The sequence below is a fragment of the Callorhinus ursinus genome, unplaced genomic scaffold, assembly GCF_003265705.2.
Source record: "Callorhinus ursinus isolate GAN/ISIS: 27379988/994484 unplaced genomic scaffold, GSC_fseal_2.0 scaffold92, whole genome shotgun sequence".
In the NCBI taxonomy this organism is placed as follows: Eukaryota; Metazoa; Chordata; class Mammalia; order Carnivora; family Otariidae; genus Callorhinus; species Callorhinus ursinus.
This window is the reverse complement of record NW_027397154.1, coordinates 971133-993448: the sequence shown is the minus strand read 5'-3', so window position 1 is coordinate 993448 and position 22316 is coordinate 971133. Positions and strand designations below refer to the sequence as shown.

Sequence of the window (22316 nt, the reverse complement as noted above, 5' to 3'; positions counted from 1 at the left end):
AAAAAAAAAAAAGACTACTCTTCTGCTGAGTCCTCAGATATTCAATGATTGTGTTTATGATACATTCATCTGTTCTTGTTTTATTCCTCAGCCTTTTGGATGGATGGTCTAGCTCCCCAGTCAGAATAAAGGTTCTCAAAAGTAAGAACAAGTAAAATTTTTTGTCTTTTGGTTTCTCTTAATAACACCCAGAAAATTTCAAAATTAAAAGCCCTTCCTCCAAAATACTTAAAAATGTCATGACCGAGATTAATTTTATACATAAAATACTAATGCTGAGCCTAATGAATGGATAATGAATTCAATAAAAAGAAGTACCAAAAACCCAAGAAGTCAGGGTGGGTCTAAAGATGAGGAAGAGGAGGGGTGCCTGGGTGGCTCAGTTGGTTAAGCGACTGCCTTCAGCTCAGGTCATGATCTTGGAGTCCTGGGATCGAGCTCTGCATCGGGCTCCCTGCTCAGCGGGGAGTCTCCTTCTCTCTCTGCCACTCCCCCTGCTTGTGCGCCCTCTCTCATAAATAAATAAATAAATAAAATCTTAAAAAAAAAAAAAAAAAAAACGATGAGGAAGAGGACCCAACAGGAAAGTCAGAGGACTGTCCTCAGGAAACTGGCTACACTCTGGTCCTGCATGGGGTCAGAAGCTGATGCTCTCTCAGCACAGGCAGGAAGCCGTAGGGACGGCAGCCAGGACAGCCAGGAGAGAAGAGTAAATGCAGCTGGTGTTGGGTGACCGTCTAGGAGAAGTGACCCCCCACGCTAACGGATACCAACATCTTTAGAGTGAAGGATACTTGGAACCTTACAAGAAATATCCTGGTGGTACTGGCCTCCGAATTGAGGTTGGGGTTGGAGGAGGCGAGAAGGTGAATTTGCGTCAAGAGCTGAACATGCTGGGAAGGGAAAGAAAATAACACGGTGACACGTTACAGTGTTGTCATTTCCGGAACCCAGAAGACCTTAGCAAGATGTCTGCAACGTTACCACACGTTTTGCTTTCCAAAGAGACTACGAGATTGGCACCGTATCTTGGTGTGAATTTCTCAGATCTGTTCCCCTTGAGCAAAATGACAGAACCAGAGGAAGTTTAACCTCAAACCAGAGGGACTGAAATTAGAACTTCGGCAAGTGAGGCTGTTAAATTCAGAGTGGTTCACGGAAGACTGAAATGTGTAACCTTGGAGTATGAGGGTCTGTTATGTGTCAGAGTGGTTCACGGAAGACTGAGATGTGTAACCCTGGAGTATGAGGGTCTGTTATGTGCATCTGCATCCTCGCCTGCCCGTAAGGGTACCAACATGATGCCCTTTCAACGTCCTCAATGATGTGAAGACCTTGTGGCCCTGTGATTTCAGTGGGCATCGAGATACTGCTTTCTGATTTCCAGACAACTGCTAGCTCTTGGCCTCTGTGTCCAGCCCGGGACGAGGCTCACCTGCTGCATCTGCTGCTGGAGGCGCCTCCTCTGTGCTGGGTCTAGAGTAAGCGTCTGATGAACCTTCTCAGTCTGGGGCTTCACCCTCTCCACCTCCTGCTGCTGTCTGCCTGAGGATTTCTTCATCTTCAGCTGCTCAAGCTGCTCCTTCACTGTGCGGTGCTGCTCATTCAGCAAGTTGGCCAGTGGTTCCTCAAACCTGTGCCCGGTAGGGAGATGACCGAATTTGGACATTTCCCCAGGCTAGCAACACATCGGACACCTCCTGAGGGCTAAGAGTCTGAACACTTCCATCTTCTGCTAATCCCCCACATCCCACTCTAGCCAACAAACTCCTAGCCTATCCAAATCTTTTCCCGAAGTTGTTCGCATAAATCCAAATGAGATAGTTCTGAATTGCACTGTCACCCCCCCATTCTTGTACAGTCTTATAAGTAATACACAAATGAAGAAGAAATTAAACAAAACTCTAGGAGCAGAGAAATGTCTGGATAACAAAGTAGTCAAAGAGCCAACGGGAAGAACTCATCATCCTTGGGTCCTACCGACACCACATTACCCTGGAACGCAAAGGTGATACAGAATCTTCTCCACGTCCAGCACTGGCTCCCTTATCCACTCATGACCCCACCCCAGGTCCAGCTTCTGCCCTCCTGCCACTCCCATCCACTTAGGCTGCCCTGCCTTCCTTTCTTAAGAAGTCAAAGACGTAGTAGGAAGCAAGAAGCGGATACACTGAAACACAGGACAGCCGGGAAGGACAGTGAGAGGCTGGCTCCCACCCTGAATTCATCCTCTGGTGTCTCCCCCACACCCCGCCTCTCAGCTCGCTAACCTGCCCGCCCACCCCTGCCACCAGAGAGGAACTAGACTGGCTGGCGCCAAAGCAAAGCATCCACACAGCCAGCTCACAGCCTGGTCCTGGGGCAGAGCAGGACGCTCAAGGGATTAAGGGTGAGCTGATACCCTACGCCATCAGGATGAGACCAGCCCAAGCAGGCACGACCAGCAGGATATCCTACATCATGAAATCCTCTGTCCTGTAACAACAGTTAAATGGTAACTTTTCTACAGCCTCTACAGATAAAGATTATGTGTCCTTTTGCAGTATTTACTGTGTGTGTGGGCAGGCACAGGGTAACAACCTAAAGACAAGGACAGTCCTCTGTACATTGTTTGCTGAGAACAGAAAACTCTCCATTATCTGTGCTCCTAGCAGGACAACAGAAAAAAAACACACGGAAAAAGTAGACAAAGCACAAATAACCTGCCCCTGGTTTTATGAAATATTACTTAGTTGGTTGGTAAGAGGGACACGGTTGGCTCACTTTCCCCATGATATCTTAGTCAAAGACTAAACCAAGTTTGCAATTTTAGCTGAATGGGAAGCAGCTGCAGCCTGTGCAGATGAACCGAGCGAGCGCCAGAGACAGCTCATCTTCAACCAGGATTTTACAGTAGTTCTATAAATCCCAAATGTAAAGAATTCATACACAGAGATTATCAGTGGAACCAAAATACGTTTATAGATCAAATGAACTATGAACTATGGCTTGCAGTAAGTGGGTCAAATAAAGACTCAGAAATCCTGAAAACGTTTCCCCCCAAAAAGTAAATACGTAAGGCTGCACTGTTACTAACTCAACATGGGGACCCATTCGCAATGCTTACCTGCATCAAATCACTTTTGATGTCTTACAACTTGTCAATTATACTTCAATAAAGCCAAAACAAAATAAAATGGGGGTGGGGGTCCTGAAATTCTGTTGTGGTTACATTATGGTGTTTATTATAATGGACCATGAACTATATTCCCGGCTATTATGCAATGGTGGGGTATCTTGTCTCTTCTACTAAATTGCACGTTCCCTGAAGGCCTGGCTTTCAGGTGGCTCCCAAGCTCTCCGGTTAGGCCAGGCTGTGAAAACATAGGACCAACGGAGGCCGCGGGTCTCTCAGCTTTGCTCTGCTCCACCCCCCGACTGCTAGCTAGCCGGTCACATCACCACACACGTATGCTGCTACTCAGAATGGGTAACAGTTCGTTAAAATATAGACAAATTATACAAACCCATCCCACAAAACTTAAAGCCTCCACTCTGTGGGTGGAGAACAGAAGTGCCAGCTTCGTGTGATGCGCACGGTACTTCCACCTCAGACCGAAGATGCTTCACGGTCGCTCAATCATCACCAAGGTGACTAACAAACTTCCGCTAACATTTACCCGATGCTAATGACCAACAAGGAAAACAAAGGGACACACGGGCTCTTATGAAAGGGGTGGTCTCTGTGGCTGGCCCCAGAGTCCTCACACCTCTCCAGCACCACTCATCTGGAGAAGCTGCCATGGACACCAGCTACTGCTTTCTCTCCCTTCCCAAACAGACGCAGCCTGGTCTGCTGCTGCACTGCCCCACGACAAGGAGACTTATCCCCGGAGATCCTCCACCAGCAACCGCAGGCACCGAGCGACCGGGAACTGTCAACGGCAGTATCTGGACACACACGTCCCCTCCATCTGGCACCTCGGCGCCCTTGGCTAGCCTACCGCAGGGCCTGAGGGGTGTTGAAGCTAGGCCGGGGTTCAGCCGCGCGGTCCTCCTCCTCTGGGCCGTCATCCTCCACGTTGGAGAGTCCCATCTCGTCTTGGAACTGAGGGCACAGGGGAAGGAGGGTGATCCCGGGGAAGGGGTGTATGCAAGCCCCCCCAGCAGTGAGAAGGGAAAGCAAAGACCACAGTCTACAGGGTGCCAACAATGCGGGCACCCAGAAAGAGCCCCCTCAAGACCTTTCTCACTTCAGGGCACCCACAGTCCCGCACACGGCTACTATGACAGGAATGAAGTCTCTCAATCAGCCACTTGCGATGGTACAGAGCACAGACAGCTCAGAATGATCAGAAATGTCTTTCAAGAGACAAGTTTCTGAGAAAGGTAACTATCTGTGCCCAGAGTAATCCAAAAGCTAATTTGCAATCTTTACGGATGCACGGAATGATGGTTGGGGAGGCCATCCAAAGTTTACAAGGAACATTTTACTAAGAATAACCTACATATGGACAATCAGAGTATATCAGTGAGCCAAATTCCCCTCCCACGACACCCGCTCCCAAGGGGGCTGGAAGGTGAAGTGGCTTGGCCACACCAGCCTTGTGGAGGGAGGGGCTTGGGAGCAGAGGACAGAGCACGCCAGAGGAGCCGCCCAGCATCCCGAGCCCCGACTTTGCATCGTTACTCACAGTTTCAAACAGTTCCTCCATCAGCTCATTCACCTCCTTCTCTGAAAAGAAGCCAAACGGCGTTGTTGGTCCAGGTCGGTCTCAGTTCCAACAGGCGGGAATTGCACAGAGACACTGCGTCTGGTTTCCAGCAAGACATCTGACAACACCCTCACATCTACCTGTCATCTGTTCATTCAAACACATTTACTGACTCCCAACTATGCCTCAAGCCCTGTTCTAGATGCTGGAGGGCACATGGCAGAGCTCACAGTCTCATGGGGCACCTGGGTGGCTCAGTCGGTTAAGTATCTGACTCTTGATTTCGGCCTGGGTCATGATCCCAGGGTCGTGAGATCGAGCCCCACATTGGGCTTTGCACTAGGCATGGAGTCTGCTTAAGATTCTGTCTCCTCTCCCTCTGCCCGCTTCACCAGCAACCCTTTTCTAAAACAAAACAAAACAGAAAGAGAAAACTAACAGTCTCACTCTCTAGAAGCTGAAATTCCAATGGGGAGACATGCACGAAATGTGAACCAGATGATTTCACAATAAGGATAATTCATAGTTTACCGGCCTAGCCTACTGAACAGAGTCACGAGAGAAGTCTCCAGGGCCCTGTCTTTGCACCCGAACTACAAAGCAACTCCATCAATGACCTAGAAGACCCAGAAAACACACTTACCAAATCTGTAAATCATATAAAGTTGAAAGGGATTGCTAGACCAACTGATGACAGATTCAAAATTCCATGTTTCCTCAAATTAACTGGATGAAACTTAATGGGACAAGTTTAAAGTCTTACATTTAGGAATTTTAAAAATCAGTTTCTCAAGTGCACAAAAACAAGAAATCGCTCAAAAAAATCTGAAAAAGATCTGAATGTTTTGGCTGACCTCAAGTTCAATCTGACACAGCTACTCCAAAACAGCACAAGTATCCACAAGCCTGTCACGGAACCAGCGTAGAGTCTCAGACCACGTCCAGAGAGGGTCCAGACGTGTCTGTGATCTTTTCTGCAAAAGCCCTTCCTGAGAAGGCATTAAAAAGCTAAAAATCGAAATGCTGGTGAAGATGTGGAGCAAATGAAATTCCGATGAGAAGGTAAAATAGAAATCCACTTTGGAAAAAATCTGGCAATTTCTTATAAAACTAAGCATACATCTCCCCTCTGGCCAGTGATTCCTCTCCAGGACAGCTAACCCAGGAGAACTGAAACATTTGTTGAGGAAAGGTTTGCACAAGAAAGTTCAGAGCAGCTTCATTCAAAATAGGCAAAAATTAGAAAAACCCAGGTGTCCATGAAGACCTGGGAACAGATTTAAAAAAGATAAACTGGTATGTTTATACAATGGAATCCCACTCAGCAATAAAAGAGGAAAAAGTAGTGATACATGTCAATACAGATGAATCTCAAAAACTTTATGCTGAAAGAAGCTTTACACAAGAGCACACACTTTATGATTGCATTTATATGAAGTTCTAACACAGGCAAAACTAATCTGTTACGGAAAAAAAAACAAACCAGAACAGCGGTTGCCTCAGGGAGGAGGGTGAGGGGAATGATTCAGAAGGGGCCTGAGGGAGCTTTCTGGGGTGACAGTTCCATATTCCCCTAGGGGTTTGGTTACACAGGTGGAAGTACATCAGAATTCACTGAATGGTACAACACTAAAAATGTGTGCATTAGGGGCACCCGGGGGGCTCAGTTGGTTAAGCGACTGCCTTCGGCTCAGGTCATGACCCTGGAGTCCCGGGATCGAGTCCCGCATCGGGCTCCCTGCTCGGCAGGGACTCTGCTTCTCCCTCTGACCCTCCCCTCTCTCATGTGCTCTCTCTCCCTCATTCTCACTCTCTCAAATAAATAAAATCTTTTTTAAAAAATGTGTGCAATATACTGTGCATAAATTTACCTAAAAAGAGAAATTGTAGATGAATACCGAGCCCGAATGAATGATATGCTTAGGCTAAAATGTTTAGCAGTGAAGTATGCTGCTATCTACAACCCACTCTGAAATGCATGAGAAAAACCCACACAGATTCACAGGTGGACAGAGAGATGGATAAACAGCTGCATGACAAAGCAAATATATTAAAAGTTACTCACAGAAACTAGGTGGTGGGTATGTGGGTGGGTGTTCAGTGTACAACGCTTTCAATTCTTCTTCTATGAATTTTAGAAGTTCCATTAAAAAATATAAGGGGAGAAAAGCTTATAGAAAAAATAAAGGCCAGGGGCTCCTGGGTGGCTCAGTAGGTTAGGTGAGCGACTCTTGATATCAGCTCAAGTCTTGATCTCAGGGTCGTGAATTCAAGCCCCACACTGGGTTCCACGCTGGGCATGGAGCCTACTTAAAAAAATTTAAGTAAAAAAATAAAGGCCAGAATCCAGAGGACGGTGGCTTTGGGTAATGAGAGGTCTGGGGACTACTGCATTTGGAGAACTGAAGAAACTTAGTATATTTGGCACAGCAAAGAAAAAAGGTAGGAAAAGGAACATCTTTTACTATGCACGCTTGGGAGTAAATTACATTTTCTAGCAACAAAGGACAAACAGGAATGTAACAGGTATACGGAGGTTCAGTAAGGAAAATGTTGGTTGAGGAGGTGCTCAAGACAGGGACATGCCGTCTTCAGGACTGATGAGCACTGGGGGTCACCCAGACACAGAGAAGCTACAAACTCAAGTGGGAGGCAAATACATGACCACAGGAAGCCTTCCAAACTCTAGGTTTCTATGCTTATTTTTATTTTTAAATTTTTGTCATCCACATAAGGAAAAGTCCTCTCATAGGGATAATATGATAACGTCAGACACAAGAGGACAAGGGGTACGAACAAAACTGGAATTCCATCCCAGTTTTTACATATGATCACAGAACCCTATGACAAGAAAGGACGGCCCTTCATTCAGGCACCCCAGAAAAGGTCACTATTTGGCCAAATCCTGGCCTAGGACTGCAAACAGCACCAACTCCCCAAGAAGTTCACAGGCCAGGGCCTAAGCAACCAGGAGAGAGGCGAGCACTAGAAAGAGCACCTCAACTGGTGTGGAAGGCAAAGCAAGAACCATGCTAACTGGGGAGGGTCTTCCTGAGAAACGATCTGTAACATGGACAAAGAGACAGACAGACAGACAAGGAAGGCCAAGTGCACTCCGTACTCCAGGCCAGGAGCCAAGCCCAAACGAAATCTACCTCCCGCTTCCAGGAGAGACACTTCATTACCAGCATCGGTGGACCAGATGCTCCTTCAAAGAATCTTCCCTTGGTTTCTGACCAGATTTCCTTGGTTTTTCTCACACTTTCCTGACCCCCCCACAGTCCACACCTCAAGCCTTTGCATCCCACACTTTTTTGATTCCTTTCAGCACTTACTCTAACCTTAATTGTCCTAACATAGCAAATAAGGGAAGATCCTCACAAAGGAAATGGCATTCTAATCCCAAAAACAAGATGAAGAAGGAAATAAAGCAATAAACTAGAACGAAAGTCCTGAAGGATCGTGTTTCCGTAATTCTCTCTGCACAGATAGCTAGCTGCATTATTTAGGTAGGTAATAATAAGTGTGTCTGGATGCTCATAAAGCTTTCTCCACAACCTGGTCAAGAGCCAACATCCCACCTTCACCATGGTGTGTATGCTAGTCCAGGTCAGGGTCACGCACACACTCAATACAGAATCAATACTTTCTGGGGCACCTGGGTGGCTCAGTATGTCAAGCATCTACCTTCAGTTCGGGTCATGATCTCGGGGTCCTGGGATCGAGTCCTGCATCAGGTTCCCTGCTCTGCTTGTCCCTCTCCCTCTGCACCTCTCCCCTGCTCATGCACGTGCTCTCTCTCTGTCTCAGACGGGTAAATAAAATATTTAAAAAATAAAAAATCAATACTTTCTGAAATATATGTTTTCTATCTTTGGCAACATAGCCAATGAAGTAATTCTTTAAACAAATAACTCGAGCCAAGTCAAGTCACTGAACTGTTTTCCATGCCTCCAATCTTGTTCTCTTTACCCATCAAATTAATACATTAACTTGGTGTTAAATCAAAGTAGTATTTCTAAAATCCACATCAGTTCCTACTGATTTTCTGTCAAAATCTCTGAGCTCTCCTTCTGACAGATCAAAACCCAAATTCAAGGTTCTCCAGGATCTGAACACTGCTTACCTTTTCTACCACCGTGCACTCACAACTCTATAACCAAACGACTCACCATCTTCCAAGCGCGGTACTGTTCTTCCACACGTCCCTGGTCGGTGGGTACTGTTCTAACTATTTGCAATATCCACCCGTCTCCATTCACCCAGAATTTCTTCTTTCTTTTTCAAAGATTTTATTTTTAAGTAATGTCTATGCCCAACGTGGGGCTCGAACTCACAACCCCAAGATCAAGAGTCACACAGTCTACCAACCGAGCCAGCCAGGTGCCCCTCACCCAAAATTTCTTATTCCTGCTTCAAAACTGAGATAAAACATCTCATCATGTGAGTCCTTCCCCAGCCTACCCACCCTACTATGTGCCATCCACTAGGAGACTACACGCTCTTCTAGGCCACTGGGAACCCTACATACAAGCCATTATAGCACCTGTCACTTTGTATTATAACTCCGTGTGTCTGTACCCCTACTTGAGCTGAGGTCCTACGGGGTGCAGGCCATGCCTTATTCATTTTGGTATCGTAGGTACTACCCCCACCAGATACTGGACTCAGGGCAGAACTGTGGGATGTGTAAGTGAATGACTCACAGGCTTCCTAAATACATACGTAAATTTAAAGAGTTACAGAAATAAATGGGTACAACAAGCTTAAATGTCTCAACTTGAATGGGCTGCAAACTTCACCCTCCAAAATCTACAAAAGGCAGCTGCGGAGCAGTGAAGAGCAGGACTCCTAGTAAACAGACTCACTGGTGATCCTCACGGCCCGGTCAGTGCGGAAATCCTCTGTGTCGGGTTCATCAAGGTCTTCCAGGAAGTTATATTCTGGATCGTCATCGTCATCAGCCTCATCTAGGAAAAAAATACTTCAGACACTTATTCCCCACTCTGAACTCCTATCACTGATGAAAATGAAAATTTTCAGCGCTCTAAGAATCTGTTCCAATAAAGTTTTTAAGTAACTTCTTTTTCTCCCGAGTGTTTGCACAGCTCATTTCCCATAGCTGACACATCCCACCTAGTCTCTCCAGTAAGCCAAGTTCTTTCCTCCCTTCAAAAAAGACTTAAATCTGCCAAAATGCAGCAAAAGCCAGAAAACTGAACACATAATTTATCTCAGTAATCCCACTAGTGCACCTCATGAAAATAACACTCTTGTAAAACTAGGTACACAAAGGCACTGATAGTGAAAGAAAGACCCTAATTCCCAACAACTAGGGAATGACTGACTCTGATGCCTTAGTACAGAACAGAACACACATGTAAAATGTGAACGTGCAGGACCAAGTACAACACAACAGAAACACACAGAATAATCCTCAGCATGAGAAGTTACATCCCCACAATAAGACTCAGAAATAACTAAAAATATACAAAAAGAATAAACATTTGTTATGTTAGGGCACAGAATAAACAGGAGTGTTTCTCTAATGTTGGTGCTATGGTTCCCAGATAAAAACTGTGAAGGAGTCACTGAATGACAGAACTGTTACATTATCAAGTGATGTATATTATGAAGTTCCAGCACAACTTTAGGTAAGTGCTGTCTGGAGGAACATTCCGTGCTGATGGAAATGTCCTGCATGTGCCTGGCACGGTCATGGCAGCTCCTGGCAACAGATGGCACCTGAGAACTTGGAATGGGGTTAGTACAACCGAGGAGCTGAATTAAAACAAAAAACAGGGACATCTGGGTGGCTCAGTCGGTTAGGTGTCCACCTTCGACTCGGGTCATGATCCCAGGGTCCTGGGCTCGAGCCCCACACTGGGCACCTCACTTGGCGGGGAGCCTGCTTCTCCCTGTGCTCCACCCCTGCCTGTGCTCGCTCTCTCTCTCTCAAATAAATTAATAAAAATCTTAAAAAAAAAAATTCTGCCACATGGAAATAACTAAATTCCTTACTACTATGTAGCCACTAAACGGGAGAGGTAGTCTCTATGTGTTACAGTGGAAAATTGTCTGAATTCTGTTGTTAAGTGAAAGAAGCAAGTTGCAGATGCAGAACAATCCGTACAGTATGATTCCTTTCATGGAAAAAAATTACTGAGGTGAGTATGTACTTGACTGAATATACAGAAAATAACTACAAAGGATTAAGATGAATATTTTCCTCTCTGTACCCTTCCATAATATTTTCATTTTTTGTGATGAGTACCCTTCATTAAAAATAAAAATATATACACACAATTTTGATTCATAATCACTGGGAAATCTGTACTGATTAGCCCCAATCCAACCTGATGTTTTTCACTCCACATTTGTACCCAGGTTATAATACATTAATTTACATCACTTATAATGTAGCTATTTAAATGCCAGTCTTTTTCATCCACTTGTGCATTTAAGTTTCCGATAAAAATTCTTCAAACTCTTACGAATGCAACCCTGTCCTCCCCCATCTCTACAGTACTTTCGACATCAGCGTCTCCAGGGCAGGCTCTGTACAAACACGCTGAAGGAGGGACGCTCCAGGAAGAACTCCAACCCACGGGGAGCGTGCACGGGTTTGGAGCCCCATCTGCTCATGTGCGAGAACCGCAACAGGCAGCTCCTGCCCACGCCACACAAGTGGGCTGGCCCTTATTCTCAGAGCACGCATTTGCCGCACACGCTGGAAAGTCATTCAGGAAGGTTTCTTCTGAGTTCTTAGCTTTGAACTCCTTGGTGGTGGAATCTGTCCTCTTACTCTTGACTGATGAACAAAGTCGGCATCCACCCAGCTGATCTGTTTGCTGTGCGCCTAGAGTGAAGCCTCTCAATTATTTTTGGGAAATGAGATTCTCATTTTTAATACTGTGCAGATCAGATGGTAGGAGGAACATGCGAGAAGAGCCACATGATGCTACAAAAGAGACTAGCACGCGGCTGGCGTGTGGCTCTGGGATCTCTGTCTAGCACCACTCCCTGTCTGTCGGCACGCAGGAAGTTAAGCCGGTAGAGAGGAGGGTCCATACCTTCCCTACTCACTGGCTTTGTGTTCTCTTTTATTAATCTGTCCTAACACGTAAACAACAACAAATACAGAGTTTTAAAGAGGACTGTTACCCTCCCCACTACCCATTATTCCACTTTCTCAGTCCACCCTGATCACACACGCTCATGCCTCCCAGACCAGCAGTTTCCAATATTTAGGATGCATAAGAATTACATCCCTAGACCATACCCACTGAAGATTCTGCCTCAGTGACAGGTGAGGCCTAGAATCTGTATCGTTAACTAACACAAGCCGGCACGCACACCGTCACACTCCTTGACGCTGATTCAGGTTCTAGGGATGAAACCAGGAGCCGCACAGCCTTGGGCTCCCAAGCTCCTGACACCTGAGGCCCTGCCTGGCCTTTCCTCCTCAACAGCCACCACCTCAGCTCCTTCAGCCACGCTGATGGAAATCCGGGAAATCAGGGCGTGAGCGGCCACCACGGATAAAGCCATAGGACCTGCCTTAGTCCCCGTCCATACTGTTTCTTAGCTTAGGCCTAAGGACAACGAGGGGAAGAGCTTGCTTACGAAGAGTCATATCTATTTAACAAATGCTTCTATCCCTGAGCCTTCCGTCAATGGGACACCTTCCTAGAACATTAAACTGGGCTCGAATCCTAGCAGCATAACAAACGGATTCTGCAACATGGGGCAACGTGACAAAATTCTCAGAGATTTCTATGAAATGGACAGAACTACATTTGTCCCTGTTCTTGCCCTTCTGCAGAGACTCTGGGCCTTGGTGTCATGGAACCTGGGGTGGGTTGGTAGAGAAAGGTAGTGTCAATAAACAAACAACAAGAGATGTATAAATCCCGGGGGAAAAAAATCCATGAAAACAATCTGTGATCCCTCTGGATCATGAAACTGTCATCACGGGGAGGGGGCTCATAGTTTTCTTCACACAGTATTTGATTTCTCCCCCCCAAGACAGTATTGTTCCTGCGGTACATGCAGAGACTAGAAGACTCCTCGGAGGACATGTGCTCTCCTATCGCCTCCTCTCCTCACCAGCCCTGCAGTCAAACATCCTTCAAAGGCCCAGCTCAGTTTCCACCTCTTTCATGGAGCTGTCTCTGAGCCATCCTAAACAAGGATGCTATCTCCCTTTTAGAAAACCTTGGAACAGCATTTATGCCACTTTTATGGCATATCTAAGTTTACTCAACTTCATTCATCTGAAATGTATTGTGCATCTAACAATGGACCAGGCAGCTTTCATGGGAGTTTTAATGTCTGACATAATGATCATGCTCCTTTATCTCTCGTGATTTTAGCACAATGTCTCATAAAAAAGAGTGACAAACACTTGACGAGCCATGGATCATATAATGAACAGCTCCAAAGGTATATTCAAGGACTTACTGTTTCATTCACTTATGCTGACTTACTCCTAGCCTGTCCTGCACAAATATTTATTCAGTCTATTTCCATCGAAACTATACCTTCTCTTAAATATCTTAAAGCATTACTCTTTTCAACATACAAATCTTATGTAGCTGTTCTTAGAAGATAGGGAAAAGAATAAAGATGTGCTCTGCTTGTATGTAATTAGATTTTTTTTTTAAAAGTGTGAGTCTTCCACAACACAGCTAAAAAGAATATTCTGGTCACTCTCCACTGAAAAGTCAAAAAGAAACAACAGGAACAAAATCTCCCCGATTCCATCAAAAGAATGTAACATCATCTGGAATCACTATAAACTAAGACAATCTCTTACATCTTGCGAGTCTACAGAAGTTCATGGCACAAAATGAGCAATGATGCCTGATTTCCATTATAATACACACAAGATCCCCAAAAACAACTTTCATAGGTTTCTTTCACTAGATTAAAGTAGTGAGTTTTAGCTACAGTCTAAAACCATAAGGGTTGCAGTAGGGAGTAGTCCACTCTGCTTCTGTCTGAGCAAAGCTCCTTCCCCGTTTCTGGAAATACTACCGTGGCTTCTGGATTAACTGCCTACTCCAACCGCACTGTTCCCGTGGGTGCTGCCAATCACAGGACCCCACGCCGACAGAGTCTCCCGATAACACCATGCAGCACCAAGATAGGCGGCCTGTGACCAAACCAAGCCAACCTGAGTTGTTCCTCTGGATTTTTCGAAGTGAGCCTACAGCACAGAGTCCTTCTGATGTGGAGACAAAGCAGGACATAAACGGCGTGCTTATGACGACAGGAAAAAAACAGGGTGGAGGATGGAAACGAGTGACAAAAAGGAGCAGAGTCGCCGGCTCTAGAGATGGAAGGAGGCCCTGTTACGGCAGGGGCTCCTGCCCTCCCCAAGAGTCCACTTCGCACAGCTTTCGTTCAGCACGGTGGCGGCTAAGGCTCTTCCGCGTGTGTCATGACGACCCTTCACTAACACAAGTCTTCCAGCGAGCCACTGCACTCTCATGAAATCATACATAAAATTATTTCTGCATGTACGTTTCAGGGGACGATTCTTCGCATTCCACAGATTTCCCCCAAGGTCGTAACTGGTAGCCCGTGAGGAGAGTCAGTGGTACTGCGTCAGCGACGTGCGCCTGAGCAGCTGCGCCTGTGGGCAGCCCGCACCCACGAGCAGACTCGTCAGGTGTCACACGCCGGAAGCCAGTATAACACGTGCCAACTGTCCTCAAAGATTCTTCACCCAAAAAGGGGGCCTTAACTACTGACTGACAGTAAATTCTGAGTGACATACAATTAAATTCAGTTAACCAAAAACACCCCCTTCCTTTAAGCTTCTAACCAATGAAAATTTTAGCACAGAGATAATGGACAGAGTAGGTAGAAAATGCCAAGGACCCCACTTACCCTCATTGCCCACATCATCATTCATGAGCCCCCCCAGCCACACCTTCCAGTCCTCGTCGTCAGCTGTATTGGGGTCATACATGTCTGGGGTGATGTCCGGAGCCCGGAGCGCCGCCTCTAGCTGCCCCAGGGGAATGTCTTTCAGGGGCATCTTGGAGCGGGTGCGGAAGGCAATGAGGCTGTCGTCCATGGGCTGGCGGACAGAGAAAGGATAACACGAGTCACTCAGCGCCTGGTGCTCCCCGACTCTCCAGACCTCCTCAGACCCCCTCGGGCCTCCTCGGACCTGCACCCTTCTCTTCCTGCCTTCAATCACAAGGTCTCTTCCCCACACAACTTGGGTTTCTTATTCTTTGAGAAACCTTAAGGATAATGACGTCAGTTTTAAAACCAACATTTCAGAAACATTTATAGCGGCTTTACTAAGATACAATTTACAAACCATAATATTCATCCTTTAGAAGTGTGTAACTGAGTGCATTTTACTGTATTCACAGAACTGTGGGGGCCATCACCAGCATCTAATCCCAGAACATTTTCTGCATCCCTAACAAAAACCCCAATCCTGTGGGTAGGCGTTCCCATCCTCCCCTGCTCCCCGTCCCTGACAACCACTCATCTACTTTCTGTGTCTGCGGATTTGCTTAGGCTGGACACGTTACGTACGTGGAATCCTGCAGTATGTGGCCTTTTGTCTCCGGCTATTTTACTTAGCATGACCTTCTCAGAGTTCATCCATGTGTGGCGTGCATCAGTGCCTCACTCCTTCTCACTGCGTAACGATACCCCATCTACATCTCATCTACACCTCGGTGTGTCCATTTATCAGCTGAGGGAAAACCTGTGTTGTTTCCACTTCGGGAAAGTTTATTATGAGTAATGCCAACAAGAACATTTGTGTACTTGTTTTTACTTGGATATATGTTTTCAATTCTCCTGGAGCCATACAGTAACTATGTTTAACTTTCTAACGACCCACTGAACCATCTTCCAAAGTGGCTGCACATTTCACATTCCCATCAGCAGCATGTGAGGGTTCTACACTCCTCCGCAGCCCTGACAATACTCGTTACTGTCCATCCTTTCTATTATAGCCTGGTGGATGGGAAGTGGTATCTTGTACTCTTCATTTGCAATTTCCTAATGACTAATGATGTTGAGCATCTTTTCACGGGCTTCCTGGCCACGTGTATGTCTTCTTCAGAGAACGATCTATTCATAGCCTTTGCTCATTTTTGAATTGGGTTGTCTTTTCATTGTTGGGTTCTAAGAGCTCAGTATACATTATGGATACAAGGCCCTTTCCTCCTATGTTTTCCTCTAAGAGTTTTATACTTTTAGCTCTCATATTTAGGTCAATGATCTATTTAGCATTAAGTTCTCTATCTGGTATGAGGTAAGGGTACTGCATACGTTTGGATGTGGAGTTCCAGTTGTCCCAGCACCATCTGCTTGAAAACACCACTCTGGCACCACTACTGGTCTTGGCATACTTGTCAAAAGTCAGCTGACCATAAATGTAAGGATTTATTTCTGGACTCTTGATTCTATTCCATTGATCCATAGAACTATTCTTATGCCACTACCAACCTGTGTTGACTGATTACTGTAGCTTTGTAATAAATTTTGAAATCAAGAAGTGTAGACCTCCAACTTGTTTTTTCAAGATTGTTTTAGCTCTTCTGGGTCCCCTGCATCTCCATGTAAATTTCAGGATAAGCCTATCAATTTCTGCCCCCCCCCCCAAAAAGCAGCAGCTGGGATTTGGATAGGGACTTCAGGACGTCCTCCCTGGATGACTGTTTCTCCCTCACTCTCCTACAGAGTGCTGCCCACACCTTAACCAAAGGGAAGTGTTTAACATCAATCAGAAAATATCACACGAAGATTTTCAAATGTGAAAATAAAATCTAAACTCCTTATCACGTTTCCAAGACCCTCATGACCTAGCTCCTGCCCAGCTCTCTGTCCTCACTCCTACTCTTCTCTCCATGGTCCCCGGGCTTCAGCTCGTTTCTGTCTCTTACACACGTCAAAGCTGTTCCCATCTCGGGGACTGTGAATGTGCTGCTTCCTCTGTACGGGACACTTTTCCCCAGACCATGGGTCTGCATGGCTCCTTCTAATTCAGAACTCAGCTCAAATGTCACCTCCTCAAGGAAGCCTTTTTTTGTTGTTGTTAAGATTTTATTTTTAAATAACTTCTACAACCAACATGGGGCTCAAACTCACAACCCCAAGACCAAGAGTCAGGTGCTCCACTGACTGAACCAGTCAGGCGCCCATGGAGGCTGCTTCTGGTGATCCAATGGAAGCACTCTGGGGGGCATTACCTGACTTCTCCACTTTTATTTAGTTCATAGTACTTACCACTACTTGAAATCATTTGTTTATGGCATCTCTCTCTCCAAGAGGAAAGACCTTTCTGTCTTGTACCTTGCTATTCCCCAACTTCCATCATTCAATATGTGTATGAATAAATGGTCATACAAAACACTATTACCCCCCTCATACTTTTTACTCACCACAGAGCAGGGTGATTAGATTAAATGGCCCTTTCAGGGGCGTTCCACTCAATATTTTCTTTTTAAATTTTCAGACATATTTTTCATTAACCTACAAGACTGGTGGAGAAAACCCGAAACATTCAAACGAACTGGCTAAATGGTGGGATTTAGAAAGTCATCAACTGACAGTGACCAGAGTCGTGACTTTTCAAGCAAGAATAAGCAATGGATGCTAAAATTACTGGGCAAAAAGATGTTTGGCCTCAAAGTATATCCCCTTAAGATACATATTAGTGAATTTAATAATGGAAAAATAGCTTTATAATGAGGAAATCAAGCAGACATCAGCATAACCATGTGATCCCAATTCACACAACAGATGTCACACGCCTCCTGACATGATGCACTGGAAGGACATGTCGATTCTGTGGTGTTTGTGACAAAAGTGCATAACCTGAATCTAATTATGGGGAAATAGAAAAATCTAAGTTGAGGAACATTCTGTAAAATAATAGTCTATACAGGTCAAAAATGTCAAGGTTATGAAAGACAAATACTGAGAAACTTCCAAATTAAATGATGCTACAAGGGGCCCCTGGCCCGCTCACTCAGAAGAGCATGCGACTCCTGATCTTGGGGCCATGAGGTCAAGCCCTGCACTGAGCACAGAGATTACTTAAAAACAAACAAACAAAAAATAAAACATGCTAGGAGACAAGACCCTACGTGTGGTCCTGGACTGGGTCCTGCATCAGGAGAAAATGTTTCTTTTTCTAGAAAGGGCACTATTGGAACAACTGGTAAAAATCTAAAAAAGGACTTTACTAGATTAGATAATATGACTTCTTTTCATAACTGAATATCCTCATTTTTAGAAAATAAACACTAAAGTGTTTAGGGGTGAAAGAGCATCATGCCTGCAACATACTGTAAAGTGGGATTCAGGTAACCAAGTACGTGTGCAGAGAGAGAAAGTGGACAGGAATGATAAAGCAACTGAGCTAAAGGTTGCAATCTAGGGGACCCGGCGGAAGGCTGTTCCTGTGTTCCACATTTAAAATGCTATCCATCATGCACCTTACTCCTTCCCCAGGAGCTGCAATTCTCAAAATAAAACAGCACAAACCAAACAGAGTATCAAAGACCTGCATTTCCACGACTCTTACTTATTTACCAGAATTTAGTGTCTTCCCGTCTCCCTTCCCAGTCTGAGTAACAATGACATTCCTCCATTTGACTTTTGCAGTGATTTAGTTATACAGTTTACCTGGAAAGAGTCCATGCAGACAGGACTGGAAGCCAGCTCCTCATCTACCGCATGCAACTTCTCCATGAAAGTACTGTCCCTGGTCTGCTTGGGCTTTGGGGGGGGCGGGGGCCCCATGGGCACTACCTCAGCACTGATGTGCCTGACGGCAGGTGTGGTGACTTTCTCAGCCTGATTAAAAGAGGCAACTATGTTAAAAAATGAAAGGGAGGGAGGGAGGGAGGAGAAAGAGAAGGAAGGGGGAAAAAGAAAAAGAAAAGAAAAAAAGCAGCCAGGGGAGGGGAGCACAACTTTCCTACACCAGGGATCTTCGTCTTCCCGTCCAGACAGTGCTCCAGGAGAACTGGAGGCACTGTCAAATGTATTCATCTAATTAGGTTCCATCTTATTTCCAATGTAGCCAATAGGATGCTACTTAGGTTACCAAGAGTGGGAAATCTAAGAAAGAGGGCGTCAGCACAATATAAGAAAGAAGACAAAGGTACAAAAGAAACCACTCATCACTCGTCGCTGGCCCCCCAATGAGAACTCAGAAAAGCACCCTCCCTCTGAGGAGTCCCACTTTTCCTGTCAACCATTCACTCACTTAAAGGACTTTGTTGTGTTTTGGGTTTTGTATTTAATTTATTTACTTATTGAGAGTGAGCACACGCACAGGCGGGGGGAGGGGCAGAGGGGGAGAGAGAGAATCTCAAGCAGGCTCGGTGCTGAGCACAGAGCCTGACGTAGCCTCGATCTCACGACCCCGAGTCACGACTCGAGCTGAAACCAAGAGTCAGACACTTCACCGACTGCGCCACCCAGGCACCCCAACTTCAAGGACTTAGAAACCTGAACAGCTGTAACCAGCCACAAGGACCAGGAAGGTTTTGGCATTAATAGTGATCTTGAATCCTGTTCGGGAAAGGTGACAGCTCGGCATCACCACGCACGGCCAGCCTGCTGCAGTTACCTCTCCCCCACCCCCTCTGCACGAAGCGGACTCACCTCTGACAGCAGGCCGCCCTCCTCATCGGTCTCGGTCATCTCGGAAGACTGCCTCAACCTGGACTTCTTCGCGCCCCGTGGAGACGAAGCAGTGCTTTCAACATCGCTTTCCAACAAACTCTAAAAAACAAATCCGGTTCAGGTTTCCATTTCTGCTCCTGCCTCATCCCCGGTGAGTCTGAAATACCTCAAGAAAATGAACCAATTTAGTCAAAGTAAGAGAAAATAAAACTTAAACAGAAGTTGAATATTCTGAGGTGAGCACAGAGATCAGATTGCCCTCGTCATCAGAAGTGCAAGACAATGGTTTAAAATCCTTTTACAAACAAGTCAAATACACTGAGAAACAGAGCATCGCCCAGCAATGAACATGAGCGAAGTGCAGCCATGATCAACAGTGTCGACGAACCACAAAGGATGAACAATGAAACAAAGGCAACAAAAGGCCCAACTGTCCACTAGGTAAGGTTCAGAACCAGTACAAAACAGGACTAGGGTGTGTCATGCCGCATACGCAGGTGACAGAACTTTACAGAAAAGAGCACAAGGGCTGTGCTGGCAACGCTGCGTTTAAGGACCTCGGAGGACGCCTCACGGCCACCGGCCCGATAATGACTTAAGCCGCATTTTTAAGTTTTTGTTGTGTGTGTTCCACGTGCGTTCTATTTCATAACATACAACATGGAAACACTAAGGGAGTATGAAGAGGAGAAAACAGCTCTCAGTCCCGGTTCTATGCAAGGAAGTGAGCAGGAAGAACGCTGTCTTGATTCTGCCTGCGGGAGCCCCCAGAAGCCGGCTCTTCCCCGCCAGCCACTCACACTCACAAGGGAGCCACTGACCTCTTCAGCCGTCTCGTCCTCCTCCTCGTCGTCAGGCTGGTACTCCTCGTCTGAGGAGTCATCGTCTTCCAGGTGGATGTCCACAAACTGGGGGGGCTGCATAAGTACAGTCACAGAGAGAAACGAAGTAAAAGGAAACACAACCATATGCATTTGGAAAATAAGAGGAAGAAAGCGGAGCAGGAAGAAATCAATCCTAGGAGCACAATGAGCAGCTAAAGCAAGGAGTCAGAGGCTTAAAGAGACCATGGGAGTCGGGCGCCTGGGTGGCTCGGTTGGTTGAGCAACTGCCTCCAGCCCAGGTCATGATCCCGGAGTCCTGGGATCGAGTCCCACATCAGGCTCCCTGCTCAGCGGGGAGTCTGCTTCTCCATCTGACCTTCCCCCCTCTCGTGCTCTCTCTCTCTCCAAATAAATAAATAAAATCTTAAAAAAAAAAAAAAAAGAGAGACCACGAGAGCCAAACCTAAGAGGAATGGGAAGGAAAACACAAAGATCGAAGTAAAACAACAAGACAGATCCCCCCAAAATTAACAAATAGAATGGAGGTATAGGTTTCAAAACTGATGAAGTCTTTCTGGAAAAGAATAAGAATTACCTCTTCCAAGTTTACCTTAATTTCATTGGCCTTCTTAATTGGTGAAATATTCCACGTTGGAATTACCTACCAACAAAGAATATAAATAATTACGTTCTCTTAACTGAAATAGATGGGTTTTCATTTTTACTTCCTCTTCACCATCACAAAGAGCCATGAACCTAACATGCAGCTGCAGTGATGGAGGGGTATTAATTATCCCTGAGGGGACACTCTCAAATATCTGTCAGAATTTGCCAGAAGAAAAGGAGAGAAGAGTCTATTTCCATCATTAGCATTTCTGCCTTAAAGCCAGTTAAGACTCTGTGTTATCTATAAATAGAGAAAGTATCTGTCTTACCTACTTTATTATTATTTTTTTAAGTAAACTCTACCCCCACCATGGGGCTCAAACTCACAACCCCAAGATCAAGAGTCACACACTCTACCGACGGAGCCAGCCAGGTTCCCCTGTCTTGCCCACTTCATATCACAACTTGTGTTCACATGGAACAATGAATTTGAAACTATAATAGTACACACACCTAAGATATTATAGGTAATCGTAACCTTCGGGCATCAGTATTTTTTTAATCAATTACATAAGTCCACCATAAGTATGCATGCTGACAGCCAGCCATGACCAGTTCTCATGCAAGGATTTAGGGGTGAAGTATCAAGTTGTCCCCAACTGATTTTCAAATAGTACAGGAAAAAAACAAGGAATAGGGGCGCCTGTGTGGCTCAGTTGTTAAGCGTCTGCCTTTGGCTCAGGTCATGGTCCCAGAGTCCTGGGATCGAGCCCCACATCGGGGTCCCTGCTCCGCGGGAGGCCTGCTTCTCCCTCTCCCGCTCCCCCGCTTGTGTTCCTGCTCTCGCTCTGTCAAATAAAATCTTCAAAAAAAAACAAGGGATAGATACAGATACAAACCAAATATGGCAAAATTTTACCGCTGTTTAATCTAAATGGAACATAGATTCACTGCAAAATTACATCAACTTCTTATGTGTTTTTACAATAACAGAGTTGGGGGACACCTGGGTGACTCAGTCAGCTAAGCATCTGAATTCAGCTCAGGTCATGATCTCAGGGTCCTGGGATCCATACCCATGCTGGGCTCCCTGCTCCGAGGGGAGCCTGCTTCTCCCTCTCCCTCTGCTACACGCGTGCTCTCTCTGTCAAATAAATAAGTAAAATCTTTTTTTTTTAATAGTAAATAAATAATAAAATAACAGAGTTGGGGCGAGATGTTTTTAAAGAATTTTTTTAAGGCTTTTACATGCTGTTGACAAAAAATGCCACTGGAGTGTATAATTTCTTGGTCATTTAAGGTGACCCAATGAATCATGTTATGAATGGAATCCAACAGGCCACTGGGTTCTGTCTCCACAAGGAGCCTTAGGCTCGCCACATGTCCTTCGCCCTGCCATGTTCCGGCCACTTATCTGTCAAGCCAGGCTTGATACAGGATGAAGGGAATGATGTGATTTAGGTCCACACCGCTTCCCTTAGGTTCCCTACCACCGAACCCACCAGGAAAGTGA

At 45.6% G+C, this 22316-nt stretch overlaps 1 protein-coding gene across 8 annotated transcripts in view; it reads right to left on the bottom strand.

Moving 5' to 3' along the window:
• GON4L (gon-4 like) overlaps positions 1-22316 on the bottom strand; it is a 69066-nt gene that overhangs the window by 18190 nt on the left and 28560 nt on the right. For 6 of the 8 annotated variants that reach the window (XR_012376921.1, XM_073888534.1, XM_025858702.2 and 3 more), the window contains 10 exons: positions 20808-20858; positions 20195-20290; positions 19353-19472; positions 18366-18536; positions 14592-14784; positions 9563-9664; positions 4674-4714; positions 3984-4087; positions 1436-1634; positions 807-893 (listed from right to left, as the gene is read on the bottom strand). Coding sequence is in view for 7 of the 8 variants with exons in the window: in XM_073888534.1 (XP_073744635.1) it covers positions 807-893; positions 1436-1634; positions 3984-4087; positions 4674-4714; positions 9563-9664; positions 14592-14784; positions 18366-18536; positions 19353-19472; positions 20195-20290; positions 20808-20858 (1164 nt within the window). In the remaining variant the exon portion in view is untranslated. The other 2 variants (XM_073888535.1, XM_073888537.1) reach the window with 2 other exon arrangements.